Source organism: Physeter macrocephalus, chromosome 16 (genome assembly GCF_002837175.3).
Source record: "Physeter macrocephalus isolate SW-GA chromosome 16, ASM283717v5, whole genome shotgun sequence".
Taxonomy (NCBI): domain Eukaryota; kingdom Metazoa; phylum Chordata; class Mammalia; order Artiodactyla; family Physeteridae; genus Physeter; species Physeter macrocephalus.
The window spans coordinates 70,697,626-70,718,208 of NC_041229.1; the positions used below are offsets into that span (position 1 = coordinate 70,697,626).

The 20,583-nt window shown below is 36.9% G+C and overlaps 1 protein-coding gene and 1 long non-coding RNA gene across 3 annotated transcripts in view; one reads left to right on the forward strand and one right to left on the reverse strand.

Annotated features, from left to right (window-relative positions):
• Positions 1-4,770, reverse strand: part of C16H11orf58 (chromosome 16 C11orf58 homolog) — a 39,437-nt gene extending 34,667 nt beyond the window's left edge. Inside the window, exon 1 of the mRNA XM_007104965.4 lies at positions 4,562-4,770. Coding sequence (XP_007105027.1) covers positions 4,562-4,624 — 63 coding nt within the window. The 5' untranslated portion in view covers positions 4,625-4,770. The remainder of the gene's footprint in view (positions 1-4,561) is intronic.
• A 212-nt stretch (positions 4,771-4,982) lies between these two features.
• LOC129392862 (uncharacterized) overlaps positions 4,983-20,583 on the forward strand; it is a 22,731-nt gene continuing 7,130 nt past the window's right edge. Inside the window, exons 1-2 of one of the 2 annotated variants that reach the window (XR_008619542.1) lie at positions 4,983-5,104; positions 8,613-8,741. This is a non-coding gene — a long non-coding RNA (uncharacterized lncRNA). Of the gene's footprint in view, positions 5,105-5,317; positions 5,425-8,612; positions 8,742-20,583 lie in introns of those variants that run through there. The other variant, XR_008619541.1, reaches the window with a different exon arrangement.

Here is a 20,583-nt window from a genome sequence, read left to right on the forward strand (position 1 = left end):
TTGTTGCGGAGCACAGGCTCCAGACGCGCAGGCTCAGTAGTTGCGGCTCACGGGCCCAGTTGCTCCACGGCATGTGGGATCTTCCCAGACCAGGGCTCGACCCTGTGTCCCCTGCATTAGCAGGCAGATTCTCAACCACTGCGCCATCAGGAAAGCACCGAGGGAGCGAGAGTCTTAACCGCTGTGCAACCAGGGAAGTTCCTGTTAGGACTTTTATTCTTACTTAAAGGTCTTCCAAAGAACTAAGAGAAAACTTACTAATTTTTTTTTTTAAAGAATAAAATAAAACTCATTCTATCTTGTAATTATCAAATGGCTCTATTGTACCCTTTTGTAAATCTTATATTATGGAATCCTAGCGATATTTTTCCCTACATAGTGAAACAAATTTAAGAATTATTTCATTGTAATTCATTCATCATTCCCAAACATGCTAAAAATGACTAAAATAATGATAGAAAAGTGGTAGAAAAGTTTTCTCATCGTGTTGTCCAAAGTGCTGCATCATCTTTCAAGAAGACATCAACCCTCTGTTGTATGCTTCTAGCTCTCTTTGGACCCAGTTGAAAATTTTAATTTCTACTCATAATGACAACCGAGTAAAAAACTGAAAACTGACAGGAGGCATTTCACAATTATTAGACGAATAACAAGGTGAAAGCAAAATGACAGGTAGTGTCTAAACTAATGATAATGGCAAACTTAACTGCAATTAAACTATGAGTTTTTGGATGTTGAAATACTAGATAACTTTTCTCCAAGCTGGGAGTCAATGAGAGACAAAAAAACAAAAAAATATGGTACTTTCATCTAGAAAGCCATTCAACAGGAAGAACTTCATCTTGCAATATTTTGCAATATTGATACAACAGCCTGGACCATCCCGTTTTTCTAAAGAGGTATGTGACTATTTAATATCATCTTTTATGATATTTGTACACCAAAATGTACTTGATATGGTTTGTAAGTGGACTAATGCTGAGGGCAGGTGACTAGAAGGAATACAGAAATGAAAACATTCATTGGATTGATCATTCTAATTGAGTTTATAATCTAAAAATGAAAATGTTTTGCAATTATAGAGCAAAGAAGACAAACCCCATTTGACACAAAACTATGAGCAATGAAAACGCTTCAAAAAAATTCTTCGGGCTTCCCTGGTGGCGCAGTGGTTGCACGTCCGCCTGCCGATGCAGGGGAACCGGGTTCGCGCCCCGGTCTGGGAGGATCCCACATGCCGCGGAGCGGCTGGGCCCGTGAGCCATGGCCGCTGGGCCTGCGCGTCCGGAGCCTGTGCTCCGCGATGGGAGAGGCCACAACAGTGAGAGGCCCACGTACCACAAAAAAAAAAAAAAAAAAAAAAAATTCTTCAAGTATCATATTTTGATGATGCAAATCCAAGAACTAAAATAAAGCTAAAATCTATTAGAAACAGATTTGAAATCTGAAATTATATGTTTCAGTTTCACACATGACAACTGATAAGCTGTTAGCTATATTCAGAGAATGCTAAACATTTTGGGTATATATATATATATATATATATATATATATAAATAGTGAAAAATCAAGAAAACTAGGTTTGCTATGGTTAAGTTCATATCAAAATTTCTAATAAAGTTGTTTTACTATCCTCTTATTCTTCTGAATATTATTCATAAAAGACTAATAGAATAATACATATATCAAACAATGATGACCATCCCTCCTGAGCATATGAGAGTTGAAGTATTTGTACAATACTGGACACCCACTTATGGTTATTCCTTTTGGCTACCTAAGTTCCAAATCTCTACTTCTTTCCATCTGACAGTTCATATTTTTTCATAGACTAGTTAGTTCTTAACTGTTTCTGGCTCAATACAGTTAAAACAAAACAAAACAAAAAACCAAAAAACAAAGTACCAGTGAAGCTTAAGTTCTGATTCTCACTAAATCACTGTTCCCTGGACCTGGCATAGAGTAGCAAGTACCTTGCTCAAGTGCTGCATTCTAAAAAGCACATGGGTGCCTGATACATTCTTAGAGATTCTCCACCAGTTACTAAAATTAACCTCCCCATTCCTCTTACTTCCTGAAAGATAGCTTTCAATTCTCCCCTCCAATCAATCCAATGAAACCATTTTTAAGTTGGCTTCATCCTTAATACCCTTATTATAGAACAGCAGTTAATTTACCTCCTCCTCAGTACACACTGTAGTTAACTCTTAGGATTTATTTCTACCATTGTCAGCATTTTCCTACAACTGGATTCAATGATTTGTTACCCCCATTAAATGTGAGGTCAGTGGGCAAAGAAAACTTTGATTATCTTTTACATGCAGAGGTTCATTAGAAATTGTTGACCAACTACACACTATAATTGGTTGATTTTCTAAACGTAGACATATATTTTAAAAACGTAAATATATAATATTCTGGGGCTTCCCTGGTGGCGCAGTGGTTAAGAATCCGCCTGCCAATGCAGGGGACACGGGTTCGAGCCCTGGTCTGGGAAAATCCCACATGCCGTGGAGCAACTAAGCCCGTGCGCCACAAGTACTGAACCTGCGCTCTAGAGCCCATGAGCCACAACTACTGAAGCCCGAGTGCCACAACTACTGAAGCCTGCGCCCCTAGAACCTGTGCTCTGCAACAAGAGAAGCCACTGCAATGAGAAGCCCTTGCACCGCAACGAAGAGTAGCCCCGCTCGCCACAACTAGAGAAAGCCCGTGCACAGCAACGAAGACCCAACGTAGCCAATAAATAAATAAATAAATAAAATAAACCTATTAAAATATATATGCATATTATGCTTAAAAGATTAAAAACACAAGCACTTAAAGATAACTCCCGATTACCGACAAAAATAATATTAAAGAAACTGACTAAAAAAAAAAAAATCACTGTCAAGGGACAAGTTACTACTGTATTGCACTAAAACATAGAAGTAGCAACGTAATCCTTTTCAGATAATGTGTGAAGGTCCTAGAACCTAATCTTGAATTGCAACTGTAACCACCTCTTTCAAAGAGAATGCTTATAGGATTGGAAAAGGTCTTAAAGGTCATCTAGTTTAAACTGATCCCATCAAAAGCTGCCGAGATTTAATTACTTAATCCCTTTAACTCTGTTAAATTATCTAATATCACCTAGAGTTTTCTGTCAAACTAAAAGATTTCGTTGATTCTAGCAAAACAGGTGCTTGACATTCTAGCAATCAAGTCACAGTTAAATACTAGGAGGAAAACAATGTAATAGTTTTTAAAAGGGCACCCAGGTTACTCAAAAGCCTAGATACATTCCTGGTAGGTACTGGCCTACCATATTAACAAGAAAAGATCTCAAAGCCAGTTGTAGGGAGGAACAGCGGGAATGAATAAATCTCACTATATAACTATTTATCCCCAAATCTTTACTGATTACTAATCTTTCTGCACAGCTAAAATCAATTTCAGTAAAGAGCCTTACTATTCTGGACCTAACCCCACCACTTACCCAAAGAGGGATGAGTCTTAACATCATCTCATTTACTACAACTGATGCACTAACAGTGTTCAGTGAACTTTTTATGGTTCGCAAAGTAAAATATTATGAAAGGCACTCAACTGCACTATAGAAAATAAACTCTACACATTCAGAAATTGACAGCACTTTTAACAACCTAAAGAAAACTAGATGTCCTCCCTTCATCACTCTTAACTATGACCTCTCCATCCCCCCCACCCCAATTTCCCCATCAACGTTTCCATGGAATTTATCCATTGTATGAAGGACCTAGTTTTACGTTTAGTGGTTACTGCAGCGTCCATGACACCGCGCTAGGAGCTAGTACAAATACACAAAAGGCCTAGGATAAACACCACAGTTATTCATCTTTCAATTCCCAACACCTGGCACAGCAGTAAATATTTAATGGTTTACTTTAAGGAATGAATGCTTTGCAATTTAAACTGGCAACTGTAGGGGGAGGGAGGAGAGGGAAGAGAGATACTTGACATCTAAACGGGCTTCTACGTCTCAACGTCTCAGGCCTCACCACGGTGCGCCAGTACCAAATTATTCCCCTGGTACCGATTTTCCGTTCAATATTTTCTTGGTTTACTCTTAATGGTACAGTTAAGTTTAACTCTTAATAGTACATTGCAAAAATAATCCGGGCCAGAAAAATCTGTCCAAATTTGCATGAACATCTTGATTTTATCACAGAAGCATTTTAAGCCTAAAACAGGGAGGATCTTGCCGTTTCTACTGAACAGAAAGGCCCCATAAAGAAGCTTCATCAGCCCCCGAACAGGCAAACATGGTCCCTTGACTAAGCTCTTTCACTTCTCAACCATTCAGTATTTCCTTCCTCGATTCCCCTTCCTACGCAGGCCCCCGGCTCTTAGCGTGCGGACCTCTTCAAACATTCCAACTCAAATTAAGAAAAAGGAATATTTCCCATTCTTCTGGGTCCTCCCCCTCGGCCCTCCCCCTTCAGGTCACCTCAGGCGCTTCCTCCGTCTTCATCCACCCTTCCCGGCCTACCCCAGCCTTTAGTAGGCCTCAACCCTCCACCACTCCGCCATTGTTATTTACATCGTCGTCTGGGGAGGCTGAACGCTTCACCCCGTGCGGATGGGACTCTCTGGCAGCACTCATCGTTGCGGCGACCCCAACGGGAAATGCCGAACCCACTCGTCGTTCTCCTCAGCCGCGGCGCCAGCAGCCTGCAGTCTGCCACCAGCCCAAGCAGCGCCACTCCACAACGCAGAGCCTCTCCGGGTCTTCTCCGCCACTGTCGTCACCGCCGCGTGCACGCTCCACCCCGGAGCGCTCTGGGAGTTGTAGTTTTCTGGTTCACCACATACCGACTGAACAAACGAGATGGAAGGTTGACTAAAACTACAAATCCCAGGAAGCCCCAGCGGCGCAGCTCGCGCTGTGTGGCGGGAGTGCCCGCCGAAGCTGCGTCTTCCTCGGCTGGTGCAGGGAGCTTTTCCGCGGGTGGATATGGCGGTGAACCTTGGGCTCAAGCTTCGTCGCTACGGAAAGGGGCTTAGGTTGGGTTTTCGCATTTCCCTGTGAGACGCTGCCCCATTGACAAATGCATTCGTTATAGTTAAGCACCTAGGTTTAAAGGTAACGTTTGAGCCTTATTGAATCCTCACGAGTACAGTCACCGCAAGACAAAAACCTTTCAGAAAAAAATATGGCTCCTACCGTTTCCCCCGTGGTGTTCTCTATTGCTCGTAGGTGATTTCTAAATCGGTGGGGCAGCTTTTAAAAAACCCCCGACAAACATTTTCCCGCTTTCTCATTCTCACTGAAATGAGTTCATATTGGTGTTAAATCCCAGTTAATTGGCCATTATTGGAACTAGGGTTCATATGAGGGAATCCTGTAAGCTTTCCACGCGGCTTTATGTGAAGCGGGAGTGACCCTCTTCAACCTCGCTGCTGGTATGTAGGCTTTGTACTTTGGGGGCCTTAGCAAAGTGAAGTCCATCTCTGCGAAAAAGCCCTGTATCCTTTTCTTTTTAAGAAATATTTACTTAAAAAATTGAGATGAAATTCACATTATACAAAATTAACCATTTTAAAGTGTACAGTTAAGTAGCACTTAGTACATAAACAGTGCTGTGCAACCGTCACCTCTTCCTAGTTCCAAGACATTTTCATTACCCCAAAAGGAACTGTCAGTACCCATTAAGCAGCCCTTCCCCCTTTTCCCCTCTCCACACCAACCACTGTCAGAAAGAAAGCACTGAATCTATAGGTATTACTAGGTTACTGGAGTTTAATTCATGGAGTGTCAAGGTATCTGAAGTTTTAACTAGGCCTGAACCTGAACCTCCTTTTTCCTTACTTATTCTGAAGCTTTCTGACCTTGTTCAGAATTTTAATTTTGTTTTAAAACAAAAGTAAGTACAGTCTGTACAGACAATACAGATGAAGAGTGCATTTTGGTACTGAGAGCAGCCTGTGAAACTACTTAACTATTAGCTTCTGATCTCAGCAATTACTCTAGTTTGACTGTGCAGAAATAGTATTACTTTCCTAGATTTCAGATGATCACTGAATCTTTTATAGAACTGTGACTAGTGGAAGACAGTTCTTTAATTTAAGCAGTCATGTATTCAAATTTTGCTCTTTTATTTTGGAAGCAAGGGAATAACAATTCTAATTAGGGTAATATTTTTAAAAATCTAAGGTAGGGTCATATTTTATAACCAAGCAAGGGTATCTTTATCAGTTAGTTCTGTGGTAAGAATAAACGTTAAATCAAGGAGGAGAAGAGTAAACCCATGAGGAGAAAAGGTATTTTGGGGAAGTGGTTGCTTGCTCTTTACTATTAATTAAATTATTTATAATATTTTGCCTAACTCCATGATTCTACCAAGTTTCTATTATCATAACTATAATGAAATACAGTTAAGTTACAGAATTTTCTAGGATGGACTACAGTTCATACTCAAAGGATTTGACAGACTATAATATATATAATTTAGAATCCTTACTTTTGTTATCAATAAACAAATAGGATGGCTGAATAGGTAATGTAGACTTCTGAAAGAATTCTGAAATAAAAAAGGGCCATCAATAAGGTTAGTAGTTAGTAAATAGTTCTAACTTTACTAATTGATGAAAGACCAGAAAAGTTTAATGAGCTAGTGACCTTTTATTTCTTCACCAGAATTGTTGGTACCTGGATGGCTAAATTTTCAAGTTACGTAAAACAAGATTAAAATCCAGGAAGTAACGTAGGAGATAATAAAGTCTGGATCGTATCATCAGATTTTATTCAGTTTCATATACAGAAGGCTATAGGTAAGGATGAAATTATGCAGTGTAATGGAACTGCATATGTGGCAGAAAAACTCGATAATACTCTTCTTGTTTTTAATAACAAGAAGAAGATACTCTAAAATACCTTCTTCAGGATTGGAACTGTTCCATCTTCATTTTTTTTGTTTCTGTATCTTCTAGAACAATGCCTGCCACAGGGTAGTTGATGTTTTTTTAGTTAATATAGGAAATATGAAATTATACAATGTAATAGAGTTGTATCTCATATAAGGCCCAGAAACTCTGCAGTGTCCTTCTTTCTTGGGTAGTAAAGACAAGGAGAGGAGACCTTGTTACTAATAGGATTTTAAAATAATTTTCCTGAGTATAGAGACCATGCCTTCCTCAGTTTTATATACTCAATGCTTAGCATGTAGTAGACATTCATAAATGTTTGTTGAGTGCATACATTGATATCCCTCAACTAAGGGGAGTCATAACTGAGCATAGTTAACAAACCTAAAGAAGAAATAAAAGCTCTGTACAAAAAAATCTGTTTTACCTGAGACTAAAAAAAATTCCCAAAGCCATTATTATAACTATTATATATTGAATATCCACTATGTGCTATATACTTTGCTAGGTGCTTTTTAAATAACTGATCTCAAAGCTTCACAACTATTTGCAAGAATTTTTATTTTATAGATAATGAAGCTTAAGAAATGTTAAATACTTGCCCATAATCATAGAGCTACCGAGCGAGTGGCTCAGCTGGGATTGAGTCCTAAGTCTGTCAAACTCCAAAAACCCATGCACCTGTGCCAGTATAACTCAACATTTATATAGGGTGCTTAGTATGTGTCAGGCAGTGTGCTAAATTTCTGGAAAACCAGAATAAATAATGGGTAATCCCTTGCACTTTCCACTGTGCCAGTATAACTCAACATTTATATAGGGTGCTTAGTATGTGTCAGGCAGTGTGCTAAATTTCTGGAAAACCAGAATAAATAATGGGTAATCCCTTACCTCAAGGAGTTTACAGCTTGGTGGGGGAAGAATGATTAAGTGGCACCAGTAAGTTACAGCAGTTCATTTTAGCTGAGGGAAAAGGGGAAATTCTTCCCCAGAAGTTTTTGAGCTAGGCCTTGGAAAACTTTAGTGGAGGCAGGGTGGGGCATGTATTTGGGAATGGTTAGTGTCTTGTGTGACTGAAACCTGATAAGCACAAAAGTATCATATTCCGAGACAAAACTCTGTAGCCTGATCAAAGCCAGCCTGATCAAAGCCTTGAGTTTCAGTCTTCCACTATGTCTGTTCAGGTTCAAATCATCTGTTTAATAGATTTATTATATCCTTCTCCCATCCTTGAATAGTTCCCCAGTTAAATCCATTTTACACATCATGGCCGGATCCATCATCTGAAAATGGAATGTAGACACTTTCCTGCTCAAAAACTTCTGGAGCTTTCCATTTTATACAGATTTAAGTTGATATAATTAAGCCTATAATTAAGGGTCTATATTCTGACCTCAACATCCATTCCAATATTATTTTCTACTACTACCTTTTATTTATCTTGGTTAGTCTGTCATCATTTTTTACAACAAAAATATATGTGCTATCACAGAGGTATGAGCAAAGGTATATGTCTTGCTGGCTATTCTAGGCTGTAAGATTCTTTTGGATAGGATCTAAGATTAGCACCATGTCTTGTGTATAAACCATGATTCAATAAAATTTTATTGTATTAATATATAAATGGATGTGGTGAGAGAGGAGCAGGTTTATGTGGTAAGAAGTTTTTTTTTTTTTTTTCTTTGCGTTACGCGGGCCTCTCACTGTTGTGGCCTCTCCCGTTGCAGAGCACAGGCTCCGGACGTGCAGGCTCAGCCGCTCCGCGGCATATGGGATCTTCCTGGACTGGGGCACGAACCCGTGTCCCCTGCATCGGCAGGCGGACTCGCAACTACTGCGCCACCAGGGAAGCCCTGGTAAGAAGTTTTTAATTTTAGACATGTTAAATTTAAAGTATTAGTGGAATACCAAGTGAAGTTGTCTAGTAGACGGTTAGAAATATGGGCTTCAAAGTTAGGAGAGAGCCATAAATGTGGAAATCACCTATCTAGATATGATGGGCAAACTAGTAGAGTGATTGCATTCACCCAGTGAACATGTAGAAGGCAGTTACTTGGAAAAGGAAAAAAATAATAATAATAAGTAGAATGAGGAAGAAGAGCCTGAGATTAAAAGATAGTTTTTTCTCCAAAATCACTTTGCTGTTCTTACCAATTATAAAAGTAGTATGTGAATATGAGGCTCAATAAATTATGGTAATCCATACAGTGAACTACCATGTAGCCATTAAAAAGAAAGAGGAAGCTCTGCAGGTACTGATAGGGGACAATCTCTAAGATACATTGTTGAATGAAAAAAGGAAGATACAAAACAGTGTATACATTATACTGTATTTGTATTAAAAAGACAGAAAAGAATCAATATATAAGCATCAAATATGTCAACAAAGATACCCAAGAAGTAATTGCTAATATTTGTAGACTCCATGTTTGTGGTGGTGGCTGGGGGCTGAGTGTACTGGTAGCAGCAAGACTTTTCACCATCCTTTTTGTATCTTTTGAATTTTAAATTACCTGAATCTATTAGCATATTAAAAATTAACCGTAAGTGAATACATAAGTAAATAAAATTAGATTTTAAAAAAGTCAGAGTCACAAAGGTAAGCAGACTTACATGAAGATAAAACAACCCTTTGTAGAAAATGTGGAAAATGAAGAGGAAATAAAAATCACTCATAGTGCCATAGTTGTGAGGTAACTAGTTAATATCTAAATGTAAATCCTTCTAGTTTCTTTTTTCTATTAATTTGGAGGATATACATTTTGTTTTCAATATTATTAATGGTTATACTTTAGTTTTTACTCTAATCAAGATTAAAACAATATCTCAGTGTCACCTGACTCCCCTGTCAAATGTGTGAAGAATTTAACACCTTTCCTTTTGCCGTTTTCTTCCCTCCCTCACTTTCAGGATAATATAATTTAGGATTTAGGTACAGATTTTTGTTATTGCATCAGTTTTTATTTTACAAATATTTTCCATCAATAATATTTTGGCATAGCCTTTAGGCTTTTTAAATAACAGGTTTATTGAGATATAATTCACATACCACATAATTCACCTATTTAAAGTGCACAATTAAATATTTTTGTAATATAGTCACAGAGTTGTGCAATTATCACCACAATCAATTTTATCATCTTCTAAAGAAACCATGTATCCATCAGCAGTTTTTCCTTCCACTTCCCCAAGCCCTAGGCAACCACTAATCTACTTTCTGAATCTATAGATTTGCCTATTCTAGCCATTTCATATAAATGGAATCATACAATATGTGGTATCTTGGGATTAAGTTTGACCTAGCATAACGTTTTCAAGGTTCATTTATATTGTGGCATGTATCAGTACTTTATTCCTTTTTATAGCTGAATAGGATTCCATTGTGTCATATACCACATTTTGTTTATTCATTCATCACTTCATGTGCATTTGGGTTGTTTCCACTATTTGGCTATTATGAATAATGCTGTTATGAACATTTATGTACATGTTTTTGTGTGAACATGTTTTCAGTTCTCATAGGTATATGTCTAGGAGTGGAATTGCTGCGTTTACTCAGTGGTTATCTTTTTGAAGAACTGTCAGATTGTTTTCCAAAGTGACTGTGCCATTTTACATTTTCACCAGCAATGTTTGAAGGGTCCAGTTTCTCCACAGCCTGGGCAATACTTGTTATTATCTGTTTTTTTTTTATTATAGCTATCCTAGTAGATGTGAAGTTACCTTCAGTTTTGAAACCAAATCTTTGAGATGTTTTGTGGTAAAAAATGAGGTGTGCGGGCTTCCCTGGTGGCGCGGTGGTTGAGAGTCCGCCTGCCAATGTAGGGGACACGGGTTTGTGCCCTGGTCCGGGAAGATCCCACATGCCGCGGAGTGGCTAGGCCCATGAGCCATGGCCGCTGAGCCTGCGCGTCCAGAGCCTGTGCTCCACAATGGGAGAGACCGCAACAGTGAGAGGCCCACGTACTGCAAAAAAAAAAAAAAAAAAAAAAGTGTGCAAAACACCAAGTATACCAATGGCTATGTATACTAATGACATTGTATTAAAGTCCAGAGAGAAAGAGATAAAATCTTATTAATTTACACCAATGGCTCTCAAACTTTAGTGCGCATTGGAATCACCTGGAAGATTTTTTGTGAAAGCTTATATTGTTGGGCCCTACCTGAGTTTCTTAATCAGTTAGGACTGTGATGTGTCAGAAGATTTTGTCACAGTTTCTGGATGCTGCTGCTGGTCTGAGGACCACATGTTTAGAACCAGTGATTTGACAAACATGTTGGTAATGCTTCCTTTGTGCCCAGTTTCTTCCATAAGTGTTTTATATATGTTAATATCTCATTTTACAGGTGAGGAAATTGAGGCATACACAGATTAAGTAACTTGCCAAGGAAATGGAGGCATATAAAGGTTAATAATGTGCTCAAGATCACGTATCTAAAAACAGTAGAGCTGATGGCTTGCTCTGGCTGTAATGTTTATGTTCTTAATCACTATGTTATGCTGCTACATGTAGAGTTAATTCACACATGGCATACAGGATATTTATTGAATGAAAACTTGCAAATAATCAATTTCCTACAAATTTGTGATGCTCAATTCCAAGAAATAATTGTACTCTTTCAAGACAATAATCTAAAAAATCAAGGATTCCTTCAATGTGCTTGTGTCTAGTAGTTAATCACTTCATTCATTACCATGTCCAGTAATTATTAAAATATTTTTGTGTTTATGTTTTTATGATATTTTATGTTTTATGTAAGGTAGGACTACTGTGAATTATAATTTTTATAACAGCAAGTATTGTTGAATATCTAAGTAGTTATATGACCTTGGAGTGTCACTGAAATACTTTGGGTTTCAGTTTCTTAGTCAAACTATGCTTCTATGATTTGGATTTAGTTGTTCCACTGTAATACTCAGATGATGAAAATCATTTTTTAGTTGAGAAGGGGAATTTAGTTCAGCAGATGGAATTTTCTCAGTTTTAAGATTTTCTCCCTTAAAATTTTCTCAACTTTAGAAAAGTTACCAATGGAAAAACAGACTTGATCATGCTTTATTTGACAGCTTGTTTCTCTATGGACATTTGTGTTTGAGACTAAGATTTTATATTGAATTACTCATCATTTATTTGTACAGTTTTTCCTATTTTGTATATCAGTATTTCATGATGTTTTATAATTTATTAATGTTTTATCATTTAGGCTGGTCTGAAATTTCTAAAGCTTGTACTACCTCAAATATTTTGTGATATACCTTGACCATATACAAATTAAATTCAGCACACTTTACTAAACATTTCTAGGGGATGCATAAGAAAGAGAATTAAAGAAATTAAAATTTTAATTGTGATAGTTTTAATTCAGTTTACTAATTAGTAAAATATATCAGAAAAATTTGTCAAAGACTTGGAAATGGACCAAAAAAAATCACTGGGTTTCTTTTCAAGGGAATGCTGAATGTTTAGGGGCCCTAGAGGGTTTATCTGATTCTATATGAGTGTGTACTTTTTGTCATGTGTGATTGACTAGACTATTTTACAGCTCTGAAGGGATAAAAGTTAAATTGTAGAAAACTGAAAACAATGCAAATGTTTTCTGCCCATAACAATATGATTGATTCCTATTCTTGGCAATGCAAAACAGTTTTTTTCCAGTAGAGAATATAAATCTGTGTAAGTCAGATTCTATTATGAATTGATTTTCACTTCTTACTGGTTTCCTCGTTAATATGTTAAATAAAATCCCTGGCACTTAACATTTTAACTCATGATTGCTGTTCTTGTTGTTTGTATTTATATGAGAGTCATGATTTTACCATTTTGGAAATTATACTTTAGAATTTTTAACTACTTATAAAATGCACATGTAAATAGTTAAATATAAGCATATATGTATATGAATTTTTAAGAAGTACTCATATGATGTGCTGAAAGTATTAAAACAGCTCTTATTTTTTAAACTAAGAGTAGCATTTTCACTTATTACGAACAATGCATGTATACTTAAGATAAATTAAAATATATTCATAAGCGAGAAGAAAATTAAAAAATAAAAACATTTATGATCTCACCACCCAGAAATAATAACTGTTATGACCTTGGAATTCAGTGTTTCAGACTTATATTTTGTGTTTATTTAATTTTTTTCTAAGATAGGATAAGATTGTATCCCGTATTGATTTAAATGATTTAAGCCTTTTTTTTTAAACTTAAGAGAATATAAATGAGCACCTTTTTGACATTTAGTTTTTGAAGATTGTATTTCAGCATTTCTAAGGAGAAGGGGCTAAAAAAGCTTCTTGTCAGCAATTTTAGTTCTAATAACTTTGCAGGTGACATGTCATTATGTTAAAAATGAAAGGATGTTAAGTAGGCACATGAAAGCATCAAATACAGAAGAAATTAAAGCAAAAATATTTTAATACTCTATATTCAAGAGATGGTCACTCTGTATGGGATCTCAGAAGTCTGCCTATACACATTACCATGATGAATGAAATCTTTTTTTTTTTAATTGTTTTTGTTTTATTTTAGAAAAGAAGCTGGCATGGAGGTTATTGGGGGATTTTAAGGGTGGGGAAGAACCCAAGACTACAAAGGAAATGAAGCCTGGAAAATCAGTATAGTAAAGCAGTCCTATCCTAGCTGTTAACATTTAAAAAGCCCTTTCAAGGACTATAGAAATAAAGGCTACAAATGTCTGGAGCTTGAAATGGCTTTTATACTTTTGAACCTGTTATGAAAGCTTTTCTTAGAACTCTCCTTCCTTCCCCTCCCCCAAAACAAAATAGTTAAAAAAAAAAAAAAGAGATTAAACAGGAAAAGACCAGACATAAAGGATGTTACCATAGCTTATTTTAAATTTCTAAGCCAGAAGAATGGCTTCTTCTTAAGACAGAAAGAAAGAAAGAGAAAGAAAGAAAGAAAGAAAGAAAGAAAACAAAGAACAAAGAGGAAGAATTGCTTCAAAGTCTGAAGGAAACAAAGAGAATAAGTGGTTATAGCCTTGAATCTTGTGAATTGCTGGTAGCTCAAATGTAGCTGCATTTCCAGCAGGAATCAACACTTTTTGATTTTGTTGCTACTAAACTGGTTTATGCACAAGTTACAAAAGTGAAAGAGAAAGAGGCAATGTGCATTGAGACTATTCTGTTTTTAATACAGTATTTGGTTGAACACAAATGTTCTGTACGTTTTCATAAAGAGTAAGTTTAAAAAAAATGTTCAAAGGACATGGATTGCTAATTCTTATAAAGTTCCTTACTAGAAGGCTGAGTATGACGTTCCTTCCTTGTTTTATGATTTATTCACTATTTTATTATAACAGAAATGGAAGAATGAATGAGCGACTTGTAGTTTTTGTCCTTTTAGCATTATAAACCATCAAGATTATAGAGGACTCCAAGTCTCTCTAATGGAGTCTAGCTCTACTTAAAAACTTTTAAAGTCCTTCCATGCAATATGGAAGTTCTGAATTTTAGTCCTATCACTGCTATCAATTTAATCATGGCCATGTCACCTAAACTCTCATAGAGCCAAACTAGTTTATTTTTCTTCCATCTGCAAAGCTCTGTAATTCTGTGAATTTAAAAACTGTGAAAATATTAAGGATAAAATCCTCTTTAAAAAGCAAATCTCAATTAAAAAAAAGATTCCTAAGTTTCAGATGATGTCTTAATTTAACTAGTAATATAAAATGAAATTTTAGTGTGACCACAGAATTTTATTTTTTGATTTTTTTAAATAGAAATACTATAGATATACAGAAAAGTGTACAAATTCTAAGTATATAATTCAGTTGTCACAAAATGAACATATCTATGTGATCACTGCCCAGGTCAAGAAATAAAACATTTTGTGACTTCCCTGGTGGTGCAGTGGTTAAGAATCTGTCTGCCAATGCAGGGGACACAGGTTCGATCCCTGACCCAGGAAGATCCCACATGCCACAGAGCAACTAAGCCTGTGTGCCACAACTACGGAGCCTGCTCTCTAACTCCCGTGAGCCACAACTGCTGAGCCCGTGTGCCACAACTACTGAAGCCTGCACGCCTAGAGCCCGTGCTCCACAACAAGAGAAGCCACCGCAATGAGAAGCCCGCGCACCGCAATGAAGAGTAGCCCCTGCTCACCGCAACTAGAGAAAGCCCACACGCAGCAACGAAGACCCAACACAGCAAAAATAAATAAATAAATAAATAAATAAAATGGTTAACTTAAAAAAGGAAAAAGAAATAAAATATTTTAAGTGCCCCTTAAGTCTTCCCTCCCACTTACTACCTTCTCTTCCTTCCCAAAGATAGCTATCTTGACTTTTAAGAACATAAATTAATTTTCCCTGTTTTTGAGTTTTATTTAAATAGAACCACACAGTATGTATAATTTTATATCTAGCTTCTTTTATACAATGTTGTATTTGAAAGTACTTGGTAAAATTTAAGGTGTTACCATGATCATGATCATGATCATCATCACCATAAGGAGAATTTAGTTTTTTGTAAGAGGAGGAGGGATAAACAGTTTAGGTACAGTAGAACTCTGTTTATTACAGTTGGGCCAGTGCTGTACTATAGAAATAAAAAGTAGTCACAAATATGAGTCATGTATGTAATTTAAAATTTTTAGTAGTCACACTAAAAAAAGTAAAAAGAAACAATGTTAATAATGTATTTTATGAAAATCAATATATCCAAAATATTACTGTTTCAACATGCAATCAGTATAAAAACTGAGATAGTTAACATTATTTATTTATACTAAGTCTTCAAAAATCCAGTGTGTACTTTATTTTTTTAAATTAATTAATTAATTTATTTATTTATTTTTGGCTGTGTTGGGTCTTCGTTGATGAGTGCCAGCTTTCTCTAGTTGTGGTGAACAGGGGCTACTCTTCGTTGTGGTGCACAGGCTTCTCATTGCGGTGGCTTCTATTGTTGCAGAGCACAGGCTCTAGGCACATGGACTTCAATAGTTGTGGCATGTGGGCTTAGTAGTTGTGGCTCGCAAGCTCTAGAGCACAGGCTCAGTAGCTGTGGCGCATGGGCTTAGTTGCTCTGCGGCATGTGGGATCTTCCCTGACCAGGGCTTGGACCCGTGTGCCCTGCTTTGGCAGGTAGATTCTTCACCACTGCACCGCCAGGGAAGTCCCCAGTGTGTACTTTATACTACAGCACATCTCAGTTAGGGGTAGTCACATTTCCAGTAGCCCAATAAGTCATAGGTTGCTAATGGCTACTATATTGGACAGCACAGGTTTGGGGCTTTCCATGATAGAATGGGAGAGTGCTCAGTGCTGTACAAACTTGATATTATTAACTTATGCTTTTAGCTATATTCCACTATAATGTATACAATAGTGGGTTGTTAATTTATGTTTGAGATATAGGATTTTGAGTTTCTAAAGTGAATAAGAAAGAGCTCTGAACTCTACCACTGAAATTTATTTTTTGAAATTTTTCCAACAGGACTATTTTGCCAGAGTTTAAATGACAACTTTTAAATCAGAACCTTGAACCTATAGGAGTCCAGTATATTCTGAAGTAATCTGCATACTAATGAGCAGCAGCAAGAGAGACATTTGGTGGACTAAAAAGACCTAATGAAAATTAAGAGACACAGGCGCTTCCCTGGTGGCGCAGTGGTTAAGAATCCGCCTGCCAATGCAGGGGACATGGGTTGGAGCCCTGGTCCGGGGAGATCCCACACACTGTGGAGCAACTAAGCCCATGTGCCACAGCCACTGAGCCTGTGTGCTGCAACTACTGAAGCCCGCGTGCCTAGAGCCAGTGCTCCGCAACAAGAGAAGCCACCGCAGTGAGAAGCCCGCTCACTGCAACGAAGAGTAGCCCCCACTCGCAGCAATTAGAGAAAGCCCAAGTGCAGCAACGAAGACCCAATGCAGCCAAAAAAAAAAAAGAAAACTAAGAGACACAATATTCAGAGCAACTGGTAGGTAAATAACAAAGGTTATATAATAACTGTGAAATTTTAATGAGGGAAAAACAATAGACATGACTGACTATATGAAAATAACTTTGCTGTAAACTGAATGCTTATGTCCCCCCAAATTCATATGCTGAAACCTAATCCCCAATGTGATGGTATTTGGAGGTAGGGCCTTTGGGAGATGGTTAGGTTATGAGGGCAGAGCTCCCTTGACCCTTCCACCATGTGAGGACACAGCAAAAAGACAGCCATCTATGAACTAGGAAGTGGGTTCTCACCAGACACCAATCTGCCGGGGCCTTGATCTTGGACTTCCCAACCTCCAGAACTGGTAGAAATAAACGTTTGTTTTTTAAGTCATCGAGTCTATGGTATTTTTGTTATAGCAGTCCAAATGGACTAAGACAAACTTTGAAAGTTTAGCGTAGTAACTTTAGGGAAGTTGGAACTCAAGCAAAATTTCCATAGACGCCGATTTTTTTTTTTTTGAGAACAGTGCTATAAATAATGTCTTGTTCACTAGGATAGCCTACATAAATCTATCTGAACTGTAATATAGCTGAAATATTTATCATTTGTGGTAATAAATACTATTGTAATGCTAAAAGTAAAAGATTTGTATTTTATACTTTTTAATACTTTTGAAAAATTATGTAGAATTCTTTAGAAGATGAGGAAGGAGGTAGATGATAAAGCTATTTTTAAGGACTAAATGGTTAATGATAGAGCTTAATTTTTTGAAATTTTTATAATGGAAATTTAAATATATATATACAAGTAGAATAGTGAGTATTGATACTCTGTGTTTAGTAGGGAAGTAAAAGTTGTTGGTGAGAAAAGTTGGATCAAAGTTTTCTCAATCAGTCACCAGGTGACAGTCGCAGCTTGGGATGGTTTAGTAGCTATTTGATTTGGGTTCTGGAGGAGTGGAAGGAGCTGGAGGTAGTATGTAGTTGTGACAGTGTCGACTGCATTGATTCATGAACTGAGTAGGTAGACATATGGCTAAATGCTTTACAAACCAGAAATTAGATTCCAGAAGTAGGCAGTATAGGATTCCTGGGTTTGATTCTTTCTTCTTTTATCTGTGGTTATTACTAACTGTGGATATTTTGCTTAGTTTCTTGTTTAGTTTCAAAATTACATGAATTTTATATTTTGCATGAATTTTAGAGAGTTACTGGCTATTGGGAAAACTTACAGTAAATTTTTAGGGGCAAAGTATGATTCCCTAAGAAAGTTTATTCTAGATGTATTATCCATATGAAATAAAACTTTTTGTTTATATTGTGAAGTAAATGATTTATGTAATGTAAAATAGAGAACCATTTGTCTATATTTTTAAATTTTTCTTTAAAAACAAAAACAATTATGTAAAAGATTTTGACAATTAATGCTTTGTGTACCACTTTTATATACATATGTGTATGTACAAATATATAGATGTATATCTATTCCTTTCTTGTATTATCTGATGTTGTAAATGGTTGCAAAAGTTTTTAGTGGTATTTTTGGCCACTTTGTGGAAAACTTCTTAGTCATATTTTTGGGGGGCTATCAGCATAAAGCAATGTGGTCTAGAAGAAAAAGCCTGAATTAGAAGTAAGAAAGCCTGGAGTTATTGTGGTTCTGTCACTTATTATGGTGTGATCTAGGGTAAATAAATTGTCTTTCTGGATCTCAGTTTTTACTTGTGTAAAAAGAGAAGTTTGGACTAGATAATTTCTAAGATCCGTTAAGGTGGCAGCATGATACAGTGAAAAGAATATTGGTTTTAGAATCAGACACATTTGGTTTTCATTCATTCAGCAAGTATTTATTGAGAGCTATATTGTGCCAGGCACTGGTAATACTAATAAACAATATAAATCAATCAACTAGTTAGTCTCTACCTTTATAGAGCTTATGTTCTGTTTTGGTAGACAACAAAAAGACTAGTACATAAAACAATTACAAAATTTAATAAGTACCATAAGGAAACAAACAAGGGATTCTTGACAGTGTGGTTTGGGACTGTTTCTTTGAGGTTGTGACTAAGGAGGAAAAGGAGCTACAATTAATAGGGAAGTGTTTTAGGTAGAGGGAACAGCATCTGAAAAGGCCTTGAGGCTGGGAAGAACCTAGTGTGTTCTGGGTGCTGAAAGAAGAGCATTGTGAATTAGAGTGTAGTGAAAAGATAGGAGAATGGCATGAGGTTGGAAGGATAGGCAGGGTTTTGTAGACCATGCTATGGAGTTTGGATTTTATCCTAAGTGCCATGGTAAGCCTTTGCAGGGTTTTTAGCAGAAGAGTGATTGATTTGATGTTTTAAGAAACTAACTCTTATTACAATATAAAGAATGGATTAAAGGAGGTTTGAGTAGAAGTGAAGCTTTTGCACAGTCCAGTTGAGAAATAATGAGGACCTGAGTTAAGGTGGTATGGTGGAGATGGAGAGATGTAGAAAAATTTAAGATATATTTTATTATTTATTATTTTTAAAAATTATTTATTTATTTATTTGTGGCTGTGTTGGGTCTTCGTTTCTGTGCGAGGGCTTTTTCTAGTTGCAGCAAGTGGGGGCCACTCTTCATTGCGGTGCGCGGGCCTCTCACTATCGCGGCCTCTCTTGTTGCGGAGCACAGGCTCCAGACGTGCAGGCTCAGTAATTGTGGCTCACGGGCCTAGTTGCTCTGCGGCATGTGGGATCTTCCCAGACCAGGGGTCGAACCCGTGTCCCCTGCATTGGCAGGCAGATTCTCAACCACTGCGCCACCAGGGAAGCCCCAAGATATATTTTAGAATTAGAAACAGCAGAACTTTCTGATGAGTTGGACATTGGGGATGATGGAAAGGAAGGAATAAAAGATGATTCTTAGGTTTCTGACTTGAACAATTGGTAGACAGAATTTCTCTTTACTCAGATGGGGGAAGATGAACAGATTTGGGTGAGTAGGTATCATGATTTCTTTTTCAATTTCTTTGTTGGACACAATAAGTTTTCTATGTCTTTGACATGTTTAGATGATGATGTCAAGAAACAGAGTAGGTAATTAAATATTCAAATATGAAATTCATATAAGTCAGGGCTAGAGATACATATGTGGAAGTCATCAGCATAAGGATAGTATTTAAATTCATGGGAATGGGTGAACTATTCCAAGAAAAGAGACAAGTCTCAGGGGACTTTGGCCTCGGTCTGAGGAACCCTAGAACTTACAAGTCAGGTAGAAGAGGTAGATTCAACAGTGGAGACTAAGAGGTAGTGGCTAGTGAGGATGAAATAAACCAGTAGAGTATGGTATTCATAGGTGAAGAGGTCAGTGTTTCAAGAAGGAAGGAGGTGTTGATTGTGTTTAATGCTGATGAGAAATGCAAGTAAGATGAGCACAGAGAAATGACCACTGGATTTGGCAACATTTGATTTGAATTCTGGCTCTGCTACTTTCTATCTGTGTGAACTTGAACACTTCATTTCGTATTATGGAGTCTCAATTTTCTTCGGAAAGGGGAATAACAATACTTCTCTCACACAGCTCTTGTAAAGTACATGATGAACTAACATGTCTTTACCTGGAGTTGTGCCTGACAAATCTGGGATGCTCAGTTGATACTAATTTCTTTCTTCTCTAGGTGTGTGATGCCTTTTGAAAATTTAAATAGAGTATACCTATCCGTTGCTTAAAGATGTTAATTTGTTTCTGAAAATTCTGCTGTTTAGTGAAAAGCCATAAAATAAAAAATATTTCCTTTTTTTTCTTTTTTTTTTTTT